The following is a 20295-nucleotide window of genomic DNA, read 5'->3' as shown; positions in this document are numbered from 1 at the left end:
CCTTCAGCTTCATCAACACTATTTTGAATCTTGCCTTCCCCTTTTACCTACCCAACACCCTGCAACATTTCCAGATGGAATTAATTAAATCAAAGATTGATGAATAAATTGCTTTTCACTGGAATGCCACGTTACAGACATATGGTTCCTCAAAGTCTTATATATCTGCTGCTTGTAATTACTGCATGTGTGAATTGGAAACAGGAAGCAATAATGCAGCAATAACAGCTCCACTATGTTTTAGAGTTGATTTCAATTTTTAATCTTTCTGAAAAAAGTATGCTAAACATTTTTTCACAGCCACATTATTGTGATTCTCTGCCTTATATTTACCTGTGACAATTTTATTCTTTTGAATGTGACCTTTTGAGGGGATACAGCCTTATGTAACTGAAGGTAACAGCTATTGCTCTCTCTCGCAGGGTGTGTGTGTGAGACACACACACAGAGAAAGAGAGTGAGCATTCATAGGCTCATTACCAGCTGACCAATCAGCAGAAGGATTTGGGGCTTGCTTTGAGGTCTATACAACTGTACTTATCGTGATGCTATCTTGCCATCTGGGCAAACGTTTTGCAGGCAGTGTTGTGGAAAGACTTTCTACCATAGGAAAAACGATGCTTGGTACGAAGTCACTTTAAGACTTCTTCAAAACTAAGATCAGCAGAACAAGAAAGAATAGACAAGTAGCACATGTGAACTAGAACATCTCATCAAAAAAGAAAAACAAATACCTTAGCAAGAATAGAATCAGTCAAATTTTATGAGAAGCAGAAGTCATTGCTGCTCCCTCTAGTGAAAATCATGGAATGCTTCATAGAGATTTCACAAATGAAATGCAAAGTTTAATCCTTCATGAAACGAAATGTTTAAGCTTAACATCATGAAATGTTAAGTTTTCAGCTTTCTCTGTATCTTTATGTAAAGAAGGAAATATAATTTTTAATTTTAGTTGATCTATCATATGTCTACCTTGTTTAAATACAAGGTTTTGCTGAAAGCACTTACATAACACAGTTACATAAATATATTGCATTTACAAAAAGCCATGTTTTACAACTATGGTTTTAATCTGAACTTCTGTCCCAGGACTTCTAACTTTTCTCTTCAGCAAAAGGTACAGTTATAACATGCATACAGAATGTCACACTTACAATGACAGTATCTGAATTTATACAGTCAATGAATTAATACAATCAAAATTTGAGATATAATAAAAGAAAATTATATGCATAATTTATTCACAGTTTGAAAAAAATAAAAAACAGGATTTAAAGTACAACATTAAAATAGGCTAAAGGTTCATTTTGTCACACTTGTTATAATTGTGCAAATAGGAAAATGCAATTAATAGCAATTATTCAGTGAATCCAATTCTGAAAAACAAGAAAGGCCAGAAGACAGTGCAAAGATGTTTTCCTGGTCAGTTTTAACATGTCAAAGTTCAGGAGGAAGGCTCAACCAAGATCGTTCACTACTGTATAGTAAAAAAACAGCAACAAACAAGACATAACAATTACACAGCTTGAAATAAGATAAATTAAGAAATGCCACTGCAAAACTCAAGATTTATGGCATGTCTGTTGTCTGAAAAAAGACCTACTGATAGGAAGGTCATAATGGGAGTTAGAACAGCAGCTGTATTCAAACAAATGATTCAAACAAATGATGTTTGTCCTTTCAGCTGCCAGTGCTATCAAGATCTTTTAACCTGATATGACTAATTAAAAGTTTTTTTTAATTTTCCACGTTTGGCTTGCTTTTCCATTGCTTTCAAAATTGAAGACAGCAGAAGTCCTTGCAGTCAGAAAAAAGTCACCGTAAATACTCTAAATCAAACAGAGTTGCTTAAGGCTGTGTCTCATGTCACATCTTAAAAATACAATTCCTTCTCACATTCCAGCCTGACAGAAAATACATACTTTGGTCATAAAACTCATTGACACTCACGGCTGACGCGTGATATTGCCACACTAAGTCCTCTGTTTGTGAGTGATGGCTCTCTCACATGATTTTTTCACTCACTTCCAGGCACAGGACTATTCTAGCTGCCCTGGTCAGTCAGTTCCATTGGAACAAGTCAGTGAATCTCACTGGAGCTGCACCCCAGATCAGAACACAGCTCCAAAAAAAGCAGTGTATACCTTGTGTTCATATACTCAAGTTCAAGGAGAGCATCCACTTTCTCCAGAATTCCATCTGGAATTCCAAGTGGACCATCTGTCAAAACAGCCTCACCTGCTGGCATGTAACGATGTGGCTGACAGGAACAAAACTTAAACGCACTGTGGTAGAGGAAATGGTACTGTGCAAATGGTGAACACATCTGTGTCTCCTTTGGATATCAGAAAGAGCTTTAGCAGGGAAGCAGAAAGCACATGTTAACAGAATACAGTTCACCAAGACTGGAGGGTTATGCTGTGTAAAATGATACATTTTGTGATGTCCTGGACAGCATCACTCCTGGAGAGGCAAAAAAAAGGTCACAGGAAAGATCGACTGTTTGAAAAGAGGATTATGACACGCACAGGTGTCAAACTCGTGGCCCTCCAGATGTTATGAACTACAGTTCCCATCACCCCCTGCCAGCATCATGCTGACGGGATGATGGGGACTGTAGTCCATAACATCTGGAGCGCCACGAGTTTGACACCTGGGACCTAGAGAATAGTGGTGGAGAAAAAGCGCGCTTTGGTGAAAAACACACAGAAGTTTAAGGTATATTGACCTGAATACATCTTGAGAGCCTTCCAGTGGTAACCATCACATTGCCAAATATATTTTTGATTCATAACCTGTGGCAAACGCTGAAGCAAGTTTTAGAATCTCCTCCACTATTATCAAGAAGCTTTCTGATGTGTTCCACTGGTCACACTGAAGTATGCTTAAGGTCAAATATCTTCTCCAATTCTTTTTCCCCCCTCCTATTGTCAAGGGATACTTTAGGAAAGCTTGTTCTCAGCAGTCATTAACTAATGATTCAACACTCAGGCAAAAGTATCTGATACAGCAATCTCCTAAACACTAGATAGTGCCCTGTTAGCTTAAGGAATCTCTCAATTTAGTTTGGACTCGGGCCATACGCTCAATTTGTTCAAGTACTGGAATGCTGCCAACATTTTCCCCCTCTCTTCCCCCTTTTCAGAGGAATAAGCAATTTGTGCGCTATATTCTGAACTATTTTACTAGGTCGTATAGTCAACATTGCCAAAGCACAAAACAGGAGATTGTCTGAACAAAGAACCAGAACTTGTGCGGTCAGAAGTGCTGATTCCATTTTGGCCTTGCGACGGATAATTATCTCACACAGGAACCTGCTTCAGATGAATACAAATAAAGATGCTTGCTGCAGTCAGAAATCCCAATGGAAGCGTTCAATAGAGGGGGGAGGCTCCAGACGCACAAAGGGATGTATACACTGAGCTTCCTCAAACAAGGAAAGAGACAGTCCTTTGCTCCAAGCAAGCATCAGAATACCTGCACTGGTTACAAGTCACCAAACAGGGACAAGAATATGAGGCCAGGACACTCTGTTCACAAGACTTCACCAAAAAACAAATGGTCACTTCAAATGACCAACAACCCCCCCCCCCCCACAAAAGTTATCCTTGCTACACTTGTATATGGTGCATTCTTCAGTGTTGAGATTCCTCTCAGTGCAATTTGTGTAATATGAATATCTGAAAAGGGAGCATTCCCATAGTCTCAGCGGAGCCCTGACCAGCTGTGCAGGTATGAAGCCCACCCAGATGGCTGTGATGTGCTCTCCTCCTCACCTTAGGGGAAAAAAACATACATACTTTGAAAATCAAGGAAGAGCTCTTAACCACAAGACCAGAAATTGTTATCTGTACAAAACTACTTAAAATTTGAGTGTCCAATCCTATTATAAATCACAAAGCCATCCCACAGACTATTTCTGTGGTTGTAACAGTCCTAGTACAAGCAGAAATGCTAAAATTACTCCTTGCTCTGTTTTCACAAAGAGAAGGTGATTGTACCTGCTCTATAATTTCCAGCCATGCAAGTGGTAGCACAAAGTATTTCTTCCGATACAGTTCAAAAACCAAATTAAATGACCATATGAACAATTTGCTGTACATTCCATTGTTCAACATGCATTTAATTACATTAAAGCACTGCATGTTTCTGTAGCTACATTTTGCACTCCTGTTTGTGCAAACAAAACTCTGCTAAGTACATTTTACTCTTTGTTCACACATCACTGGACTTCAACAGTATGGTTAGAAAGCCAGCCTTCATTTATTTATTTGTAAATATTTACACCCCACCTTATACTAGAGTCTCTAGGCAGCTTACACAAGTTAAAATCAATAAAAACCACAATAAAAACATCATAAATAAAATATAAAAATTAAAACAATAAAAATAACATTAAAATAAACCCCACCCCATCCCAGATCAGCAGCTGTAGCAGGAGTTTCCATGAAGGCTAGCCAAATGCCTGGGCAAAGCTGAAGGTCTTTGCCATGCACCTAAATCTATAAAGGGTAGCCACATGGCAAATCTCCGGAGACTATTCTCCGCTGTGACTTCAGTGGCCAGGCAAGTACATACAGATGTAGGCACTCCTTCAGGTAGGCAGGGCCCAAGCTGCTTAGGGCTTTGTATGTCAATGTCAACATCTCGAACTGGGCCCAGCAGTGAATTAAGAGTCAGTGCAGTTCCTTAAGTACCGGTGTGATGTGTGTCTGGCCAGATGTACCAACTAACAGCCTAGCTGCCACATTTTGCACCAGCTCCAGCCTCTGGACGGTCTTCAAGGGCAGCTCCACGTAGAGCGCATTACACTAGTCCAATCAAGAGGTTACCAGACCATGTAACACTGTGGTAATTTGTTATGAATATTCTCTTGCATAATCTACAATTATTCAGGCCGCATCATTTTGTACAATGATTTCAGATCTTAAGTCATGCTAACATCTATTTATTTATCATTGGATTTATTCATCACCCTTCCTTGGAGGGTAAGAGGAAATGTACCTGAAGGGTCAACTGCTCCCTTATGAACCTACCCTCACCACCTTCTGACAGATGGCAACCCAAAAGAGGGCCTTCTCTGTCATGGCACCAAAACTCTGGAACTCTCTTCCTAGGGAGACTTACCTTTCCCCTTCTGTGGCCATCTTCTGCCAGCAGGTGATGACTTTTTTTGTTTTGCTTGGGATTCCCTCAACATAGGCAGTGCTACCACTGGGCGGGGAGGGGGGGACAAACGTCCTGGGCCCAGGCGTGGTGGTGTGGTGGCAGAGAATCGCTCCCTCATCCCTCCTCTCAAACCACCCCTGCAGCCTGGAGTAGCCTCCGCAGACTTGAGCGGGCTGCTCTTTTAACTTTTAAAGTTAAGTGAGACATGGGGGGAGGCACATGGGGGGCACCATTTTGCCCCGGGTGCCAGTTTCCACCCCAAGGCACTGTCCCTCAGCAATCCCTCTTTCCTACCTAATGTTTTGTCATTTGTATGTCTTTGCATGTATTTTAGCTCTGTTTTAAATTGTTTTAGTAATATGTCTTTGTTATGGGGAGGTTGGTTTTAAAATATGATTTAATATGTTTTCATTTGTTAGCTGACTTGGTGGCCCCTGCAGGGGGTAGAAAGGCAGGATATAAATTTTGTACATAAAAATTACAAATAGTAACATATACAAAAAATCTCCCTGTGGGCAAAAAGAACTGGCTCATAGTGTCTGTTAAAAGTTTTTAAGTTTTAAGTAAACACACAGACTTATTATTAATGAAAACGTTGGAGTGTTAGATTTTGTTTTAAACATTCAGTCTTGTTTTCAGCAGCTAGAACTGTATGGAAGCCCTCGCTAGTCAAGAGAGAACCAACCTTTTCACCATTTTAATGCATAGTGCAGCCTCTCTTATCTCCTTTCCCTGATAACACCGGATGCGAGATAACACACCATTGGCAAAATAGCTTCACATACCTTGAGCAATTGCAACGAGCTTTCCTTTTTCTTCTGGACTCAGCTGTAACATGGTATCTATAACAGGGAGAAGTCTCTCTCTTTCACTGCCTGACTTCAGAAATATGAACTGCAGCAGAACATTCTTCAAATATTCGAGGTTAGCAACAGATTTTTCTCGTTCCTGGTTCCTTTCTAAACGCCTTATTTCGCTTTTCAGAAGCTAAAGTTGAAAAACACAGGGAGAATTATATTTACAAATATTCTCCATAGGTGGCTTTGAATAAGTCAAACAAAACACAGTCAAGATGAGCAGCAGATTCCTATTAGACTGAGCACAGGATTATACATTAATGGAGTAGAATTTGGATCCCCCCCGCCCCCCAGCATGGTGTAGTGCAGGGGTCTGCAACCTGCGGCTCTCCAGATGTTCATTAACTATTGCAGGGGCTGATGGGATTTGTAGTCCATGAACATCTGGAGAGCTGCAGGTCGCAGACCCCTGGTGTAGTGGTTAAGAGCAGGTGGATTCCAATCTGGAGAACCGGGCTTGATTCCCCACTCCTCCACCTGAGTGGCAGGGGCTTATCTGGTTACCAGATCTGTTTCTACACTCCTACATTCCTGCTGGGTGACCTTGGGCTAGTCACGGTTCTTTGAAATTCTCTCAGCCTAACCTACCTCACAAGCTGTCTGTTGTGGGAAGAGGAAGGGAAAGGAGCTTATAGGCCTGTGGTGGCGAACCTTTGGCACTCCAGATGTTATGGACTACAATTCCCATCAGCCCCTGCCAGCATGGCCAATTGGAGTGCCAAAGGTTCGCCACCACTGTTATAGGTGGGCTATAAATCCAAACTCCTCTTCTTCTTCCATACTGCTCAGTTCTGCCAACCATGTAAATGGACACACAGCTGCATGAACAATTGGGCAGATGAATGAAGGCTGCAACCCTCTGTTGCTAGGGCTTCCGGCATGTGATCATGCAACATCATCAGTAGAATTTTTGACATGTGAGCTGGCTCTCATAAGCAAAAACCATGGCCAGGTCGAAAGGAAGAGGAGGCTGGAGGAGTTCCTCTTCACAGTTGAAGTTCACACAGCCCTTTCAACGACATCAGGACATCAGTAGCTAAAAAGTACTCAGCGAACCCAGGATTTGTATTCAGTAGTTCTCAGAGGACCATGGGCAACTTCATGAAGTTCAAAGAGTGTAGAAGGCTCTGTGTATCAGCTGGTGAGTTAGATACTTTACCTCCTTTACATTGTTGCTGACCTACAAAACCCTCTCTTCACAAGTCCACACTTATCACCCTGGGCAGGTCAGTACCCCAGCCAGGTTCCTGTTCTTTGTAGTGAGCTATGCATTAGTCAAACTGTGCGTTCTGAAATGGGCTGGATAAATTGCCTTTTGCTGTAACAGAGCCTTCCAGATTTCTTTCTCTTCAGGGCTTGATCTCTCACCAGATCATCACTGAAAACCTGTTCACACACCTGACTGTCAACAATCAACATTACAACTCCTCTTCCTAGGAACTCTGCAAGTTTGTCAAGCAAGCACATACTTGCTTCAATCGAGCTAAGCTAGAGCTGTGATAGTGATGCGTCTTAGGATTCTGAGGACTGAAGGGGCAATCGGTGCAACCTTATTTTTTGCTCATCTTCCATATATGACATTTATTTCAGCTTGAACCAAGTTCTCCCTGAAGCTAACCCTGACAAGACAGAAATGCTAAGGGCTGGCCTGGGATGTAAAGTGTCACCCATTCTGGATGTGGTTGTACTCCCTTTGAAGGAACAGGTCAGGGGATGTTCTTCGATTCAGGGCTTACTGCTGGAGAAGCAGGTGGACACTGTGACCAGGAATGTGTCCATCTTCTGCCAGCCGGTGAAGATGTTTCATTTGGCATTTCCTCAAAGGGAAGAAAGGTGGGACATAATTTTTTTAAATAAAATAAACAGAACAAACATGTCAGTAGACCACAATCCTGTTCCATTATGGAAAAAAGTCCCTCCTGGACTGATCTCATCTACTACTATACATAAAAATGTCTTTCTGTTTTAGATTCAATAGGGCATGACTTATCTTGACCTTGGAAACAGCAGTAGCAAGGAATTACACATATTATGTCTGTATAAAAGACTTCACCCTATCTCAGGGTTGGGTGAAGCAGGGTTGGTCCTGACTAGTACTTGGATGGGAGACCACCACGAACACGAGGGTTGCTATGCAGAGGAAGGCAATGACAAATTACCTCTGTTAGTCTCTCGCCTTGTGAACTCTACCAGGTTGTCATAAGTCAGCTGCGACTTGATGGCACCTAACACACACACAAAAGACTTCATTTGTCGATAAGCCTTGCTAGTGAAATCTTGGCAGCTCTGCTTTTTAATCCAACTCCCAGTTCCTAAGCCTGAGCCCTTAGCTCATCTTCTGCTCCTGAAATATTTCGCTTGGTGGGATAGACCTTTGCCCTGCTAAACTTTTGCAAAACTTACAACACATAGCACACAAGAGCATCTGTGTGGGCTGGTGGGAAAGCACAAACATAACAACAAGAATAAAAGAATTCACACGACCACCAGGATTTGCAGACAGTCAGATGAACTATATGTTTGGTAAGAGTCTGCCTACTGACCTTAATTTGTTCCATCAGGATTACATTGGTTGCTTCTGATTCTCGAAGTAATCCATTTAAGTGATCGGCGCTCTTTGTTGTAGTTTTTAGTTTCTGGACTAGCTCTTCTTTCGTGAGCTCCACTTGCCACTGTGGAGGTTCTGCAGATGTTGAAAAAGTAACGTGAAATTTGCCTGATGTTATTATATTTTGTAGAGACACTATTCTTTATGGCCCCAACCAGAGTTATACACACATTTGTGGACCAGAGATCTGCTCCCGTCTAAGAGTTTTGCTCCCTGTTTCTGATGCATAATGGCAGTGGTGTAACAAGCTACTTTTTACACTCTCCACTGCAACCATAAAAAGGAAAATGCTGGCTGTACTCAGGACTGAAAAAACCACACAAAAAGTGTTTCATTGGTGCCCTATATCTATAAAGTGACAGAACAATGTAATATAAAATACACATGTGCTAAAATACTAAGATCTTACCAACAACTTTGCAGACCTAAATTTCTAATGTAACACCTTTTTCCTTATAAACGTTTACAGCAGGACTTTCCAACCTATTGCTCTCCAGATGTTCATGGACCGCAATTCCCAACAGCTTTGCCAATCGGCCATGCTGACAGGGACTGATGGGAATCATAGCCCATAAACATCTGGAGGGACATAGGTTGGAGACCCCAAGTTTACAGGAAATCTTCTCAATATGATTCCTACTACATAACAGAAGTTGAGCTCTCCTTGTTTTTCATCCAAACAGGCTTGCAAGTGTTTATTTACAAACATTTCTGCTCCTACAAGTCTTTCTGCTCTTACAAGGGCCACCAAGGCAGATAACTATTTGAAACATTTGTGATAAAATTACATTATAAATACATTAAAATCAACCCCCGCCCATACATAAACACATAAATACCTTTAAAGAATTAAAAACAAACTTAAAATACATATAATACAATTAAAATACATACAAAAACATTATTTATTTATTTATTGGTTCTATTTATATACCGCCCTCCCCCGGTATATAATTAATTAAGGAGGGATCATTGAGGGAATGCCGAAGAAAACAAAGAAGTTTTCACCACCTGGTGGAAGATAACAGGACATACAAATCCCCCTGGGGAGAAAGTTCCAGAGCTTTGGTGCCATGACTGAAAAGGCCTCCCCAGGACTGCCTCTTGCCTAATTGTAGAAGGCACCAGCAGGGCCTCTGAAGATGCCCCTGATGTGTTATATAACCTGCCCAAATGCCCATATATCACCTAGCCCAATCTGGGGAAGGGGAACAACTTACCTATGGTGCTGGCGCAGAATTACACTGGCACGGGTACCGACCCTGATGGCGCAAAGGGAAAATGCTTGGGCAGACACCCCTGGAAAAGCTGGAAGTCCCGGCAGTGGTGGAGCAGAACTGGCATTCGCAACAGACGCTGACATTGGAGGGGGGGGAGGCAGGACCAGGGCAGTCCTGAGGGTGGAGCCGATGTTAGTCGGCTCCCATCCTGAGTTTGTGACCAGTTGCACTGCAGCCCTGGCTCTGGATTAAGGCCACCTTGTTGGGTAGTGTAAGTCCACTGGCCCCATTGGAGGGCTTCCTGGAGGCGGGGAAGGTTTTCTCCCTTCCCACACCTCTAGAAAGCCCTCTGGTGGCAGCAGAGTGGCATGGCAGCAGAACCGTCTCTTCCAGCCTCCACTGTCTGGATTGGGCTGTTATCTTTTCATTGAGTAGCATTTCATTTCAGAGGATAGTCTCAAATGCTGCCCCACCTCCCCCATTACTGAAACTAAAATTAAGCTGACCATCACATATTCTTCCATTTCAACCGTGCTTTAAAACCCTTTGCTGCATAATGTGAAGATTTCAAAATTCTAAGGGCCAGGATTTGTCTTCTGTAAGTGCCGCATACTCAGATGATGTTTCTTCATAAGTAATAATATGAAAGGTCTCCCTTTGGTACTTAATTTGTGAGGGTTTATTCACACAGAGTTTATCCACACAGACAAGCTACCATTTAAAAGCAGAATTATTAAATAAGCATAAAACTTATAGCTTCTGTAATCTGATATGCATAATTTCACTGCTACTATAAACCCTAAAACTCCCCCTCCCCGTGCTTGCAAAGAATGCCCCTATTTTAGCCAGTCCCTCAGAGTACAGAATTAATCATTAGTTGCATGGATAAGTGCTGAAATTTCAGCAGAGAGGATACGCCGGAATACCAAATGATATTAAGCTGGTCTAACCTTTCAGACAGGAACACAAAGTTCTGTAACAGATTGTATAAGGGTAGCTATTAAGAAGAGATTACTTCATCATGAAGTCTTTTTGGGGAGCATATAAAAGAAGTACAGCAGAAGTCCGAACAATAAAAATAATTCCCATCTAGGAGTGGAGGGATTACTAGGCAGCACTAGTTCTGCAGACTGGAAAATCCAAGGACCTTGGAGAAGTTTTCCTTACCAAGTTTTATATCAGGTGTATTAAGGAGCTGTTCCAAAGATGGTATGTAAGTGCTGGCCGAAGACACCGACTCTGTGTCAGTGGTTTCCATTCCTTCTCCTTCCTCTCTAGCTAGAGTGTGCACATCAAGAAGAGGAAGGTCAGTGTTCCGTCTTTCTCGCAAGTTCTTTGTTGGTACATTGGAAGGAGCGGGACCTGAAAAACCAAGAATCGTGCTACAATATACCGGACTGGAGTTGCACAAAGCTAGCCAGACAGACAAGTTGCTCCAAAACGTTTTTGGCGCCCGAAGAAAAAACAAATTGCAGCCCCAGCCTCACCCTGGTGATAAACATATACTGCAGTGATGGCGAACCTTTTTGAGACCAAGTGCCCAAACTGCAACCCAAAACCCACTTATTTATTGCAAAGTGCCATCATGGCAATTTAATCTGAATAGTGAGGTTTTAGTTAAGAAAAAATGGTTGGCTCTGAGGCGTGCATTATTCGGGAGTAAGCTTGGTGGTAGTTGCTGGCTTTGCTTTGAAACAACCATGCAACTCTTCGAACGGGTGAATCACGACCCTAGGAGGGTTTACTCAGAAGCAAGCCACATTGCCAGCAACCAAGCTTACTCCCAGGTAAAGGAGCATGCTTTAGTTCTTTGCATGAAAATCAGTGGGGTTTAACAGCGCTTAACAGGGTTGCCTACACTGCTCCCCCAAAACCTGGTCTTAGGTTTCATTCTAATAATCGAGCCCAGCAGCCCAGGCCAGCCTAGATGTGTGTGTGTGTGGGGGGGGATTTTCTGCCCACATGATGAACTCTATGTGTGCCCACAGAGAGGGCTCTGAGTGCCACCTCTGGCACCCGTGCCATAGGTTCGCCATCACTGATATACCGTGTTTCCCTGAAAATAAGACAGGGTCTTATATTCATTTTTGCTTCAAAAGATGGGTTAGGGCTTATTTTCAGGGGATTTCTTCCCCTCCCCCCCCAATGATTTTGCACCCCCCACGTGACCAGATCAGCTATGCCAGGGAATCTGTAACTAGGGCTTATTTTTGGAGTAGGGCTTATATTTCAAGCATCATCCAAAAATCCAGAAAAATCATGCTAGGGCTTATTTTCGGGGTAGGTCTTATTTTAAGGGAAACAGGGTAATAATAAAATCGAACAATTGACAGCTTCAATTTGCCATGTATAACATTAACCCTAGTCCCGCTAGAGTGTAGGAAGTGTGTGACTGTTGAGGGAAAGAACTGACAATAACTGCCAGCTGGTTCCAGCTCAACATTACTTCTCCCCATTGTTAACAGAAGAAGCTTACTTTTTGAATTCGGCTCGCTTTTGAGTTGAAAGAGCTGGGTTTCTACTTTGGACAGCTGCTGCTGCAAAGTCTCCACGGTCTTCCTGTGCTCTTCCTGCAGATGCCTGACCTGGTCCCGGAAACTGTTCCGAAGAGCTTCATTCTGGGCTGTCAGCTGACTCGTGGTCTGTGCATGCTCTGACTTCATCACCAGGTTTTCAGACTGTATTGTACAGAGCCTGTAAGAGAAGAGAAGCTCCCATGTTGGAAAAGAGTTCATTCTAAACAATTTAATAATAAATAGTACTTGGTGACCAGGAATAAATAGTTATTGTTTTTCAACTTGGAGGGAACCTTAAGAAATACACTGTACTATCTTATCCACAACAAATATCCAGAAGGTAGTGGAGTTTTGTTCCAATGACTGAAGTTGTTTGTTGGGCAGGATTTAATCCTTCCATGCATGCTGTTCACAAGAGGGATTTCCGCGTCTCAGGATAGTTCTGTGCCTCTTGAAAAACCATGGGGTGGGGCTCATCAGAAATTGCCCACCCTGTCTGAGCACAGGAAATGGAAATGGAGCAAAGCCTTGTGCAAGAATGGCTGGCTGTGCGTGTGATTTTGTTAACTCTCAATTCTAGGTGCAGTCCCACCTATCGTTGCTGCATTGCATACCCAATGATGATTCAACATTCAGAAGCAAATGGTTGTACTGGAAAGGCAGCAAAAGCCCCTTCCACGAACTTGGGTCTGTCTTGCAGGGGTTGGATCCAGCTCATTGATTAAAGTATCAAATGCCAGTCATGAGAAGGAATAACAATACAATTTACATAGTAGATGCATACTTTTCTCGCAGCTCTGCTTCCTTTGCTACGGTCTCCTGAAGAATCTTATTGTGCCGTTCCAGCAGTGTGTCATGTTCAGACTGCAGTGCTTGAAGTTCAGCTATGTTAATTTGTAAGTTGTGCTGGGTGTCTTGCAATTTTATCTTTAATTGATTTATCATCTCCTCTAGTTGTTCTCTAAAGGAAACAAAACAAAATGCTTGCAAGGGTTAATGCTGCTTTTGAACTTTTATATGTACTAGTAGCAGACCATGAAAATAATTTCTCCTGTATGTTATCCATTAACTGTATGTTATCTCCTGTATGTTATCCTGTATGTTATTCATTAACTGTATGTTATCCAGTTTCAATGGTACAGATGCATAATGGAATTGTACAATGTAAAGGAAATGATGGATAGGCTAAATTTTCAGTATACAGGATCAACAAAGATTGAACTTCATTGCACTAAGAAACGATAAGTGGGATTCTATGAGAAATGTATGACCATCTCTGGCTGTTGTGGCTACACAGAAGAGAAGGAGGGAATACTAAACTGGGGACAGGATCACTGGGATCACATCCATTTTTCCAGTCCAACACAGGAGCCAACTATAGCTGGGGAGGAGAGGAGAGTTATTTTGGGATGGTCTCAGCCCTTGAGTGAGGAAAGGTAAAACCGCTAGCATCTCTAGCAGCAAAGTATGAATCAAAATACTACACAGAGATCTTTCTTTGCTTTACTGGAGAAAGGCTGAATATTGGTATTTATTTCAGGTTAGGACCAGGATTTGGTGGTAAAGTACCTGCTTCACATGCAGAAAGCTCCTGTGGCTCTCATCAAGGCTTATTAATTTGGCAAACAGCACCACAGATACCACAAAGCTAAATATTGGGACTATTTTACAGAGATTTTTTAAAACTGCAGTTATTTTGCCCTGACCTAGAGAGCTCTGGCTAGCCCATTCTTGTCAAATCTTTGAAAGTAAGCACGCTTTACGGCATCCTGGCCATATTACTAAGCGATCAGCGGTGATTCCCCTAGAAGTCGCTAATGTAGAACATCACAAGATATTACAGGTCAGCATGAAGAACAATGAAAGCAACCATCTCTACTCACACCTCTCGAGAGATCTCTGAACTCTGGGCATCAAATGATAATAAACTAAAGTCAACTAGCTACAGTTACCTTTCCTGTTTGCTCCCATCCGTTTCAGCTTGAGAAGATTTATTCTTCTGTCTTAAAACATTATGAACACGGACTTTGTAGCTTTCAAAATCAGAAGACACAGCAGCGTGTTCTGCCTGCAATGACACAGGAGGGCTGATCATATTTCCCTAGAACACAGCTAAGCTTTTAATGCAATTGTGTTGCAGCTCTATCATACACCTAAGCTTTTTGAAACAGAGCAAGAGTACATGCCTTTTTTGAGATTTGTACGGGCAAAATTATTAAGTTAGACTCTCTCGAGAATGGCAGCAAAAAATGTTCAACATTAACCATGCCTTCCAGGTAACCTTAAAAATGTATTGACAGATGCAATGTTATTTTGCCATCTAAATTTACTCAGCTAATACAAACACCACAAGCCGGGTGCTGAATCACTACCCAGCAGTCATTTTACTGTGACACACACAGCCATCATAAGCCATTCATTCCTACAAATATATCAATCAAGTGCTGTCCTGTGTTTAAACTGGATGCTGAGTCATTCTGTTTCACTCAAGCCAAGAAAACAGACAGATGCTTTTACATTCAGTTTGAGGAATCTTTTGAATATCATGTATAAGTGGTGCATTACCAACAACTTCTTTAAACACTTTATTCTTGAAAATATTCCCTGAATACAAATGTTTTCATCAATTAAAAACACCCAGCAAAAAGCAAACCCTTATGGGAAATATAGACGTGTCCTTATTAAGTATGTCCTTTAGAAAATTTCACTAAGTTCTCCTGGGCCCATGGCTGATAACACACATTTGCATGCGAGCTTTCACTTGCTCTGTTTAAAATCTGCTACCTTTAACTTCGTCCTACAAAGTGAAGATGTACGTCGATAAAATCTTGACATTTTTAAAAAAGATGCTTATCTTACTTTAGTCCTTATAATGTCATCCGCTTTGTTTTCTGTTTTTGAAATACAAAGAATGAAACCTTTTCAGACTTTGTAGACTGTGCATAATTATGGATATATGGGGGAACCAAAAACAAAGCAGCAGGCCAATTGGCACCTCACAGGCACAGATGGCAAGTTGAGCAAATCTCTCGGAAGTGGTCAACATGGAAGATGGATTCAGCATTCAGCTTCTGAATGAAGCACTCTCTTTATTCTTATAATCTTTACAAAAAGGGGAATTAATCTGAGAGGTGTATTACTCCCAGGACTGCCTCCATCTAAATAGCATTCTTGAAATACTGCTTTTAGGCAGACTTGTCCCAATGTAAACTGAGTATAAACACTCCCAGGGATAAGCCATCTTTTAGCAGTTGACCTTTTCCCCCTCTGGAAAATACCTTTGCTGCACTGTATTCTTCTTGGAGGGTTGCAAGTTTCTGCTGGTAATTGCTCAAAGCCCGCTGGTGTTGCTCTATCGAAGTCCTCAGTTGTTCCTGAAGTTTGTGTTTTTCTGAGGTGATATCAGCCAACTGAATCTGGAAGAGGGTAATTATTCCCATTTAAAGGTTGTTTTCTTGGGTAAGGACTCATCCACTCAGTACTGAATCTTCCTACAGAATTTCTCTTCGTGAATGACCCAGACACAGTAAAATGATTGGACTCAAGGGGCCATCAAATCTTTTGTACAATGATCACAGGGATGACTCAGGCATATCACTTTTTCTTACATCTATTGCCATCCTCTTCCATTTATATATCTGGCCTTTGCATTACAACAACAAAAGACTTCTTATATCTTTATTGTTCCATGTGTAACTACATCACAGCTAAAAAGCCAACTGTGCATTTGGCCTGAGGTACCAAATTTCACTAGAGGTCACTTGAGATGCTAGGTTTTCTAGGCACAGAAAAAGGAATGCCACAAACATTTATTTGCCGTTTTCTAATTCTGTAATCTGAGTCCTATTGAATTGCTTATTGGATGTTTGATGTTATCTGATTGAATTGCATTCCATCTCAGTGACAAAAGCAAGTTACAAATGAAACAAGAAAGACAATAAATAAATACTGGTTTTAATTGGAACCTTAAGCATATGCTTAAACTGTACTCCAGGGAACACAATTAGACTGAAAAGGGGCTTTTGCCCATTAAGTGGGATCATCACATTATAAATGCTTCATTTATGAAGTAACCATTATAAATACTTCATTTATGAAGACTTCCATTCCATTATAAATACTTCATTTATGAAGACTTCCATTCCATTATGAAGACTTTGCTTGCTTGTGTATCCCCTTATTTTTCTCAGAGTGCCAGTAGTCTGTATTAAGATGCAAACTGCAGTACAGATATTTTAGCCCATTCAGTGCACAGAGAATTGCCTGCCTGTCAGGGAATTAAAAGCAAGGTTTATTCTCTTACCTGTTTTATTCTCACAACTGCAGAGGATGCCCAGATCCTAGACGGATTGACTCAAAAGGCTTTATTTTTCAATAACTGTGAAAAGTTACTTAATATGTAAGTAATTAACAGAAAAATGGCAGCTTATGAAAACTTCTTTGGCTTCCACTCCATTAGTACCATCTTTATCTCTACTCAGAAAAAAATGTCATTTCCCTTACCTTGTAAGCTTCCACTTGCTGCTGACTGGCTTCCAACTCTCCTTTTAAGGACGCCTGAATTCTCAGAAGTTCGTTTTCCTACAAAACATAAGCATATTAACCATGACACTGAATACAAGACCGGTAAGGGCAGCAGTCATTCATTGTAAGAGAACAAGGCTGAAGAAACAGTAGAAAAGGACTCACAGTTTGTTTTGAATCGGCCAGCTCTTTTTTTGTTTTCACCAGCAGCTGCTTGATCTTGGAGTTCTTATCCTCAAACTGTTGTACAGAGGCCTGAAATGATTCTAAGGGATTAAACCGGTATTGTAAATAACACATTCCAGAACATTTTGTAAAAGGGTTTTTTTGGGGGGGTGTTTTCATGTTTTCTGAAAATTTCAGAGATGGATGTTAATGGTCCTTCCTTCTTGTACCTTCATTTCAACACAGGTTAAAGCAATACAAAAAGTGTTGGTTGTCTGATTTTTATTCATTTATTCATTTATTCATTTATTCATTTATTCATTTATTCATTTATTCATTTATTCATTTATTCATTTATTCACTCACTCACTCACTCACTCACTCACTCACTCACTCACTCACTCACTCACTCACTCACTCACTCACTCACTCACTCAATTTAATAGATCGCCCTACCCCTGAAGGGCTCAGGGCGGTTCACAAAACAATCAGACACAATATATCATATGATTTCAATTAAAACAATAAATAAATTAAAACATTAAAACATTAGCAGCAATAATCTTCTATAATTAAAATAAGTAGATGAAGTCCGGCGTTAACCCCCGGGAGGGGACTGGCCGATATCCAATCAGCAGATGACATATGGAGCGACAGAAACAGCAAAGAGGGGGCGCATTCAGCGGCCAGCCTCACCAAAGGCCCGGTGGAACAGCTTGGTTTTACTGGCCCTGTGGAACTCCCCAAGGTCCGGCAGGGTCCTAACAGATGGAGGAAGAGCGTTCCACCAGGCAGGGGCCAGGGCAGTAAAAGCCCTGGCCCGGGTGGAGGCTAGCCGCATCATAGAGGGACAAGGGACCACCAGTAAATTCGCCTCTGCCGAACGGAGAGGTCGACTCGGGACATATGGGGTAAGGCGGTCTCTTTTAAAAAGAGATGTTTTCTCAGGAACTCAGTAGTGGATCTAGGGGAGCAGAGGGGGCAGACAACCTGTGTGCCACTTTAAAATGTCAAGTGAGATGCAATATTGGGCTGGCGTGCCCCCTGCTGCCCCTTCCCAAAACTCCTTTTGGTATTTTACAGTGCTAAGAGTTGGTGGGTTAGGGTTAGCTGCTCTGGGTGCTGTGCCCACTCCAGTCACCCCCTGGCCAAACTCTCTCCCGCCCCCACCCTTGGCCACCTCTGCCCCAAAAAACCTTTTGGTACATTACCTTTAAAATGCCGAGAGTTGCTTGGTGGCAGCAGCAGCCAGCTGCTTCCCTGCCCCCTCTGGCCCACAGGAGAGGTGGCACCAGTGTGCACAGAAGCAAAGTGAGTGAGGCAACTGGTGCAGTGCCCCAGGAACTTGGTGGAGATGGCAGCATGAATCTAAGTGATGGAAGCCACACCATTGACACCTGGAAGGACCAGTGGCTGCCTTGGCTTCCCTCCCTTGCCCTGGGGTGAGCGCCAGCAGCTGCTGAGGAGATGCTTTGCGTGGCACTGGGGAGGGACCCATTCAGTTTTGTTGAAGAGGGAAAAAAAGGCAAAGCTGGTGCCTCCTCCTCCTCCTCTCTTTGTTGCCTTCCTCCTTCCCGACTTGGCCAAGCCCTCCCTGGTGGAGCAGCAGGCTGCTCTGTCGGTTTCTGCGTGGCCACTTTTTCCCTGCCAGGGCGGGCCCAGCCAAGTTGGGAAAGAGGCAGGCAGCAGCGGCAAACAGAGGAGATGGCACCAGCTTTGCCTCCATTTTTCCCTATTGAACAAAACTGAGCATCTTCCTCCCCAGGGAAGTACAAAGCTTCTCCTCAGCAGCCGCCGGCACTTATCCCAGGGCAAGGGAGATAAGCCAAGGCATCCGCCAGTCCTTTCAAACGCCGGTGGCGTAGTTCACATGTTTGTCAGATGAATGCTGCTCCCGTCGCCTGGATTCACGCTGCTACCTCTGCAGTGTTTCTGGGCCCCCACACTTGTTGCCTCACTCATTTTGCTTCTTTGCTCTCCAGCGCCACCTCTCCTGCAGGCCAGAGGGGGAAGGGAAGCAGCTGGCTGCTGCTGCGACCAAGCAACTCTCTGCATTTTAAAGGTAATGTACCAAAAGGGGCTTTTTTTGGCAGAGGTGGCCAAGGGGGGGCAGAGTTTGGTCAGGGGGTGTCTGGAGTGGGCACAGCACTCAGGGAAGCTGGGAGGGGGCACAATTTGAGAGCTTGCCCCAGGCGCCATTTTTCACAGATACGCCCCTGGGGAAAAGTGTCCTAAACACCATTAAAAATACTTTTAAAAAACATAACAGTAGCCACATAGTAGACTGATTATAATCCACAGCTGTGAAAAGGGAACTTTGTATGACATCCCGTGGTCCATCAAACACAAAGACAACAGATCTTTGCCATGTTTTGTTTTTCCAGTAGTGACTTCTGACACCAGGAAACTTGATTCCCAAGGTAACAGGATACACGTGGACCCAAAGCCACACACTGAACCAGGGGAAGGGATAAAACCACTCTTCCTCCTTCTTCAGGAAAAGCAGATCCACTTATAGAAGGTGATCTATTTTGCCCCCTGTTCAGTGCAGCTTCTGACCTGCATAGCTTGTCTGTGTGGGTTCTATGACCCCAGGAATCAACTTCCTTGAGATTGGAAGAAACTGCCAGGTGGAAGAATTGTGACAAAGGCTTGCCAATGTGTTCTGCTGACAGATTGTTGTCTAACCCTTTAACATCTGAGAAATTGTGTCTGTCCAGCAGGATACCAAACCTGTACATGTTATAGCATGTACTTGATCTTCCTAACAAAATGTTTCAGCATCTGCTTAAAGAAATTTCTCAGATGTTATTTGCATCTACTGAACTGGTTTTATTAAACTTTGTTTGTGTGATACTATAAATGCTCCCACTTCTTTACAAAAACTGAGCTAAATACATAAAATCCCCTTGCAACATGAAAACATACACATAAATTTCTTTAGACAAAAGGGATTCAGAGATGATATAATGCTCACTCATTTCATCTTGTAGCATTTCTTGCTTTTGCTTCTGAATTTTGATCTCTTGCTCAAGATCCTCAATCCTGGTGCCTTTGTCACTCAGCTTTTGATTCAGTTCTTTGACCAAACGCTCATAATCAGCTATTTCCATGTCCATCAATGTACTCTTCTGCGCACCCTGCATGTTATCATTGAAGTGGGTAATATTTTCAAAATTAACACTTAGAATTCAATTCGCCAGACCTATTCTATTTGGTTACCTCATACCAAAAGT

At 42.3% G+C, this 20295-nt stretch overlaps 1 protein-coding gene across 3 annotated transcripts in view; it reads right to left on the bottom strand.

Annotated features, from left to right (window-relative positions):
- Nucleotides 1-743: 743 nt before the first annotated feature.
- The window catches only part of GCC2 (GRIP and coiled-coil domain containing 2), a 43559-nt gene continuing 24007 nt past the window's right edge, over nt 744-20295 (bottom strand). For all 3 annotated transcript variants that reach the window (XM_048493611.1, XM_048493613.1, XM_048493612.1), the window contains 11 exons: nt 20037-20199; nt 17060-17160; nt 16874-16951; nt 15649-15786; nt 14323-14438; nt 13155-13331; nt 12331-12548; nt 11022-11216; nt 8570-8709; nt 5955-6156; nt 744-3776 (listed from right to left, as the gene is read on the bottom strand). In XM_048493611.1, coding sequence (XP_048349568.1) covers nt 3706-3776; nt 5955-6156; nt 8570-8709; nt 11022-11216; nt 12331-12548; nt 13155-13331; nt 14323-14438; nt 15649-15786; nt 16874-16951; nt 17060-17160; nt 20037-20199 — 1599 coding nt within the window. In that variant the 3' untranslated portion in view covers nt 744-3705. The remainder of the gene's footprint in view (nt 3777-5954; nt 6157-8569; nt 8710-11021; nt 11217-12330; nt 12549-13154; nt 13332-14322; nt 14439-15648; nt 15787-16873; nt 16952-17059; nt 17161-20036; nt 20200-20295) is intronic.

Source organism: Sphaerodactylus townsendi, linkage group LG04, assembly GCF_021028975.2.
Source record: "Sphaerodactylus townsendi isolate TG3544 linkage group LG04, MPM_Stown_v2.3, whole genome shotgun sequence".
In the NCBI taxonomy this organism is placed as follows: domain Eukaryota; kingdom Metazoa; phylum Chordata; class Lepidosauria; order Squamata; family Sphaerodactylidae; genus Sphaerodactylus; species Sphaerodactylus townsendi.
This window is presented reverse-complemented; position numbering and strand designations above follow the sequence as displayed.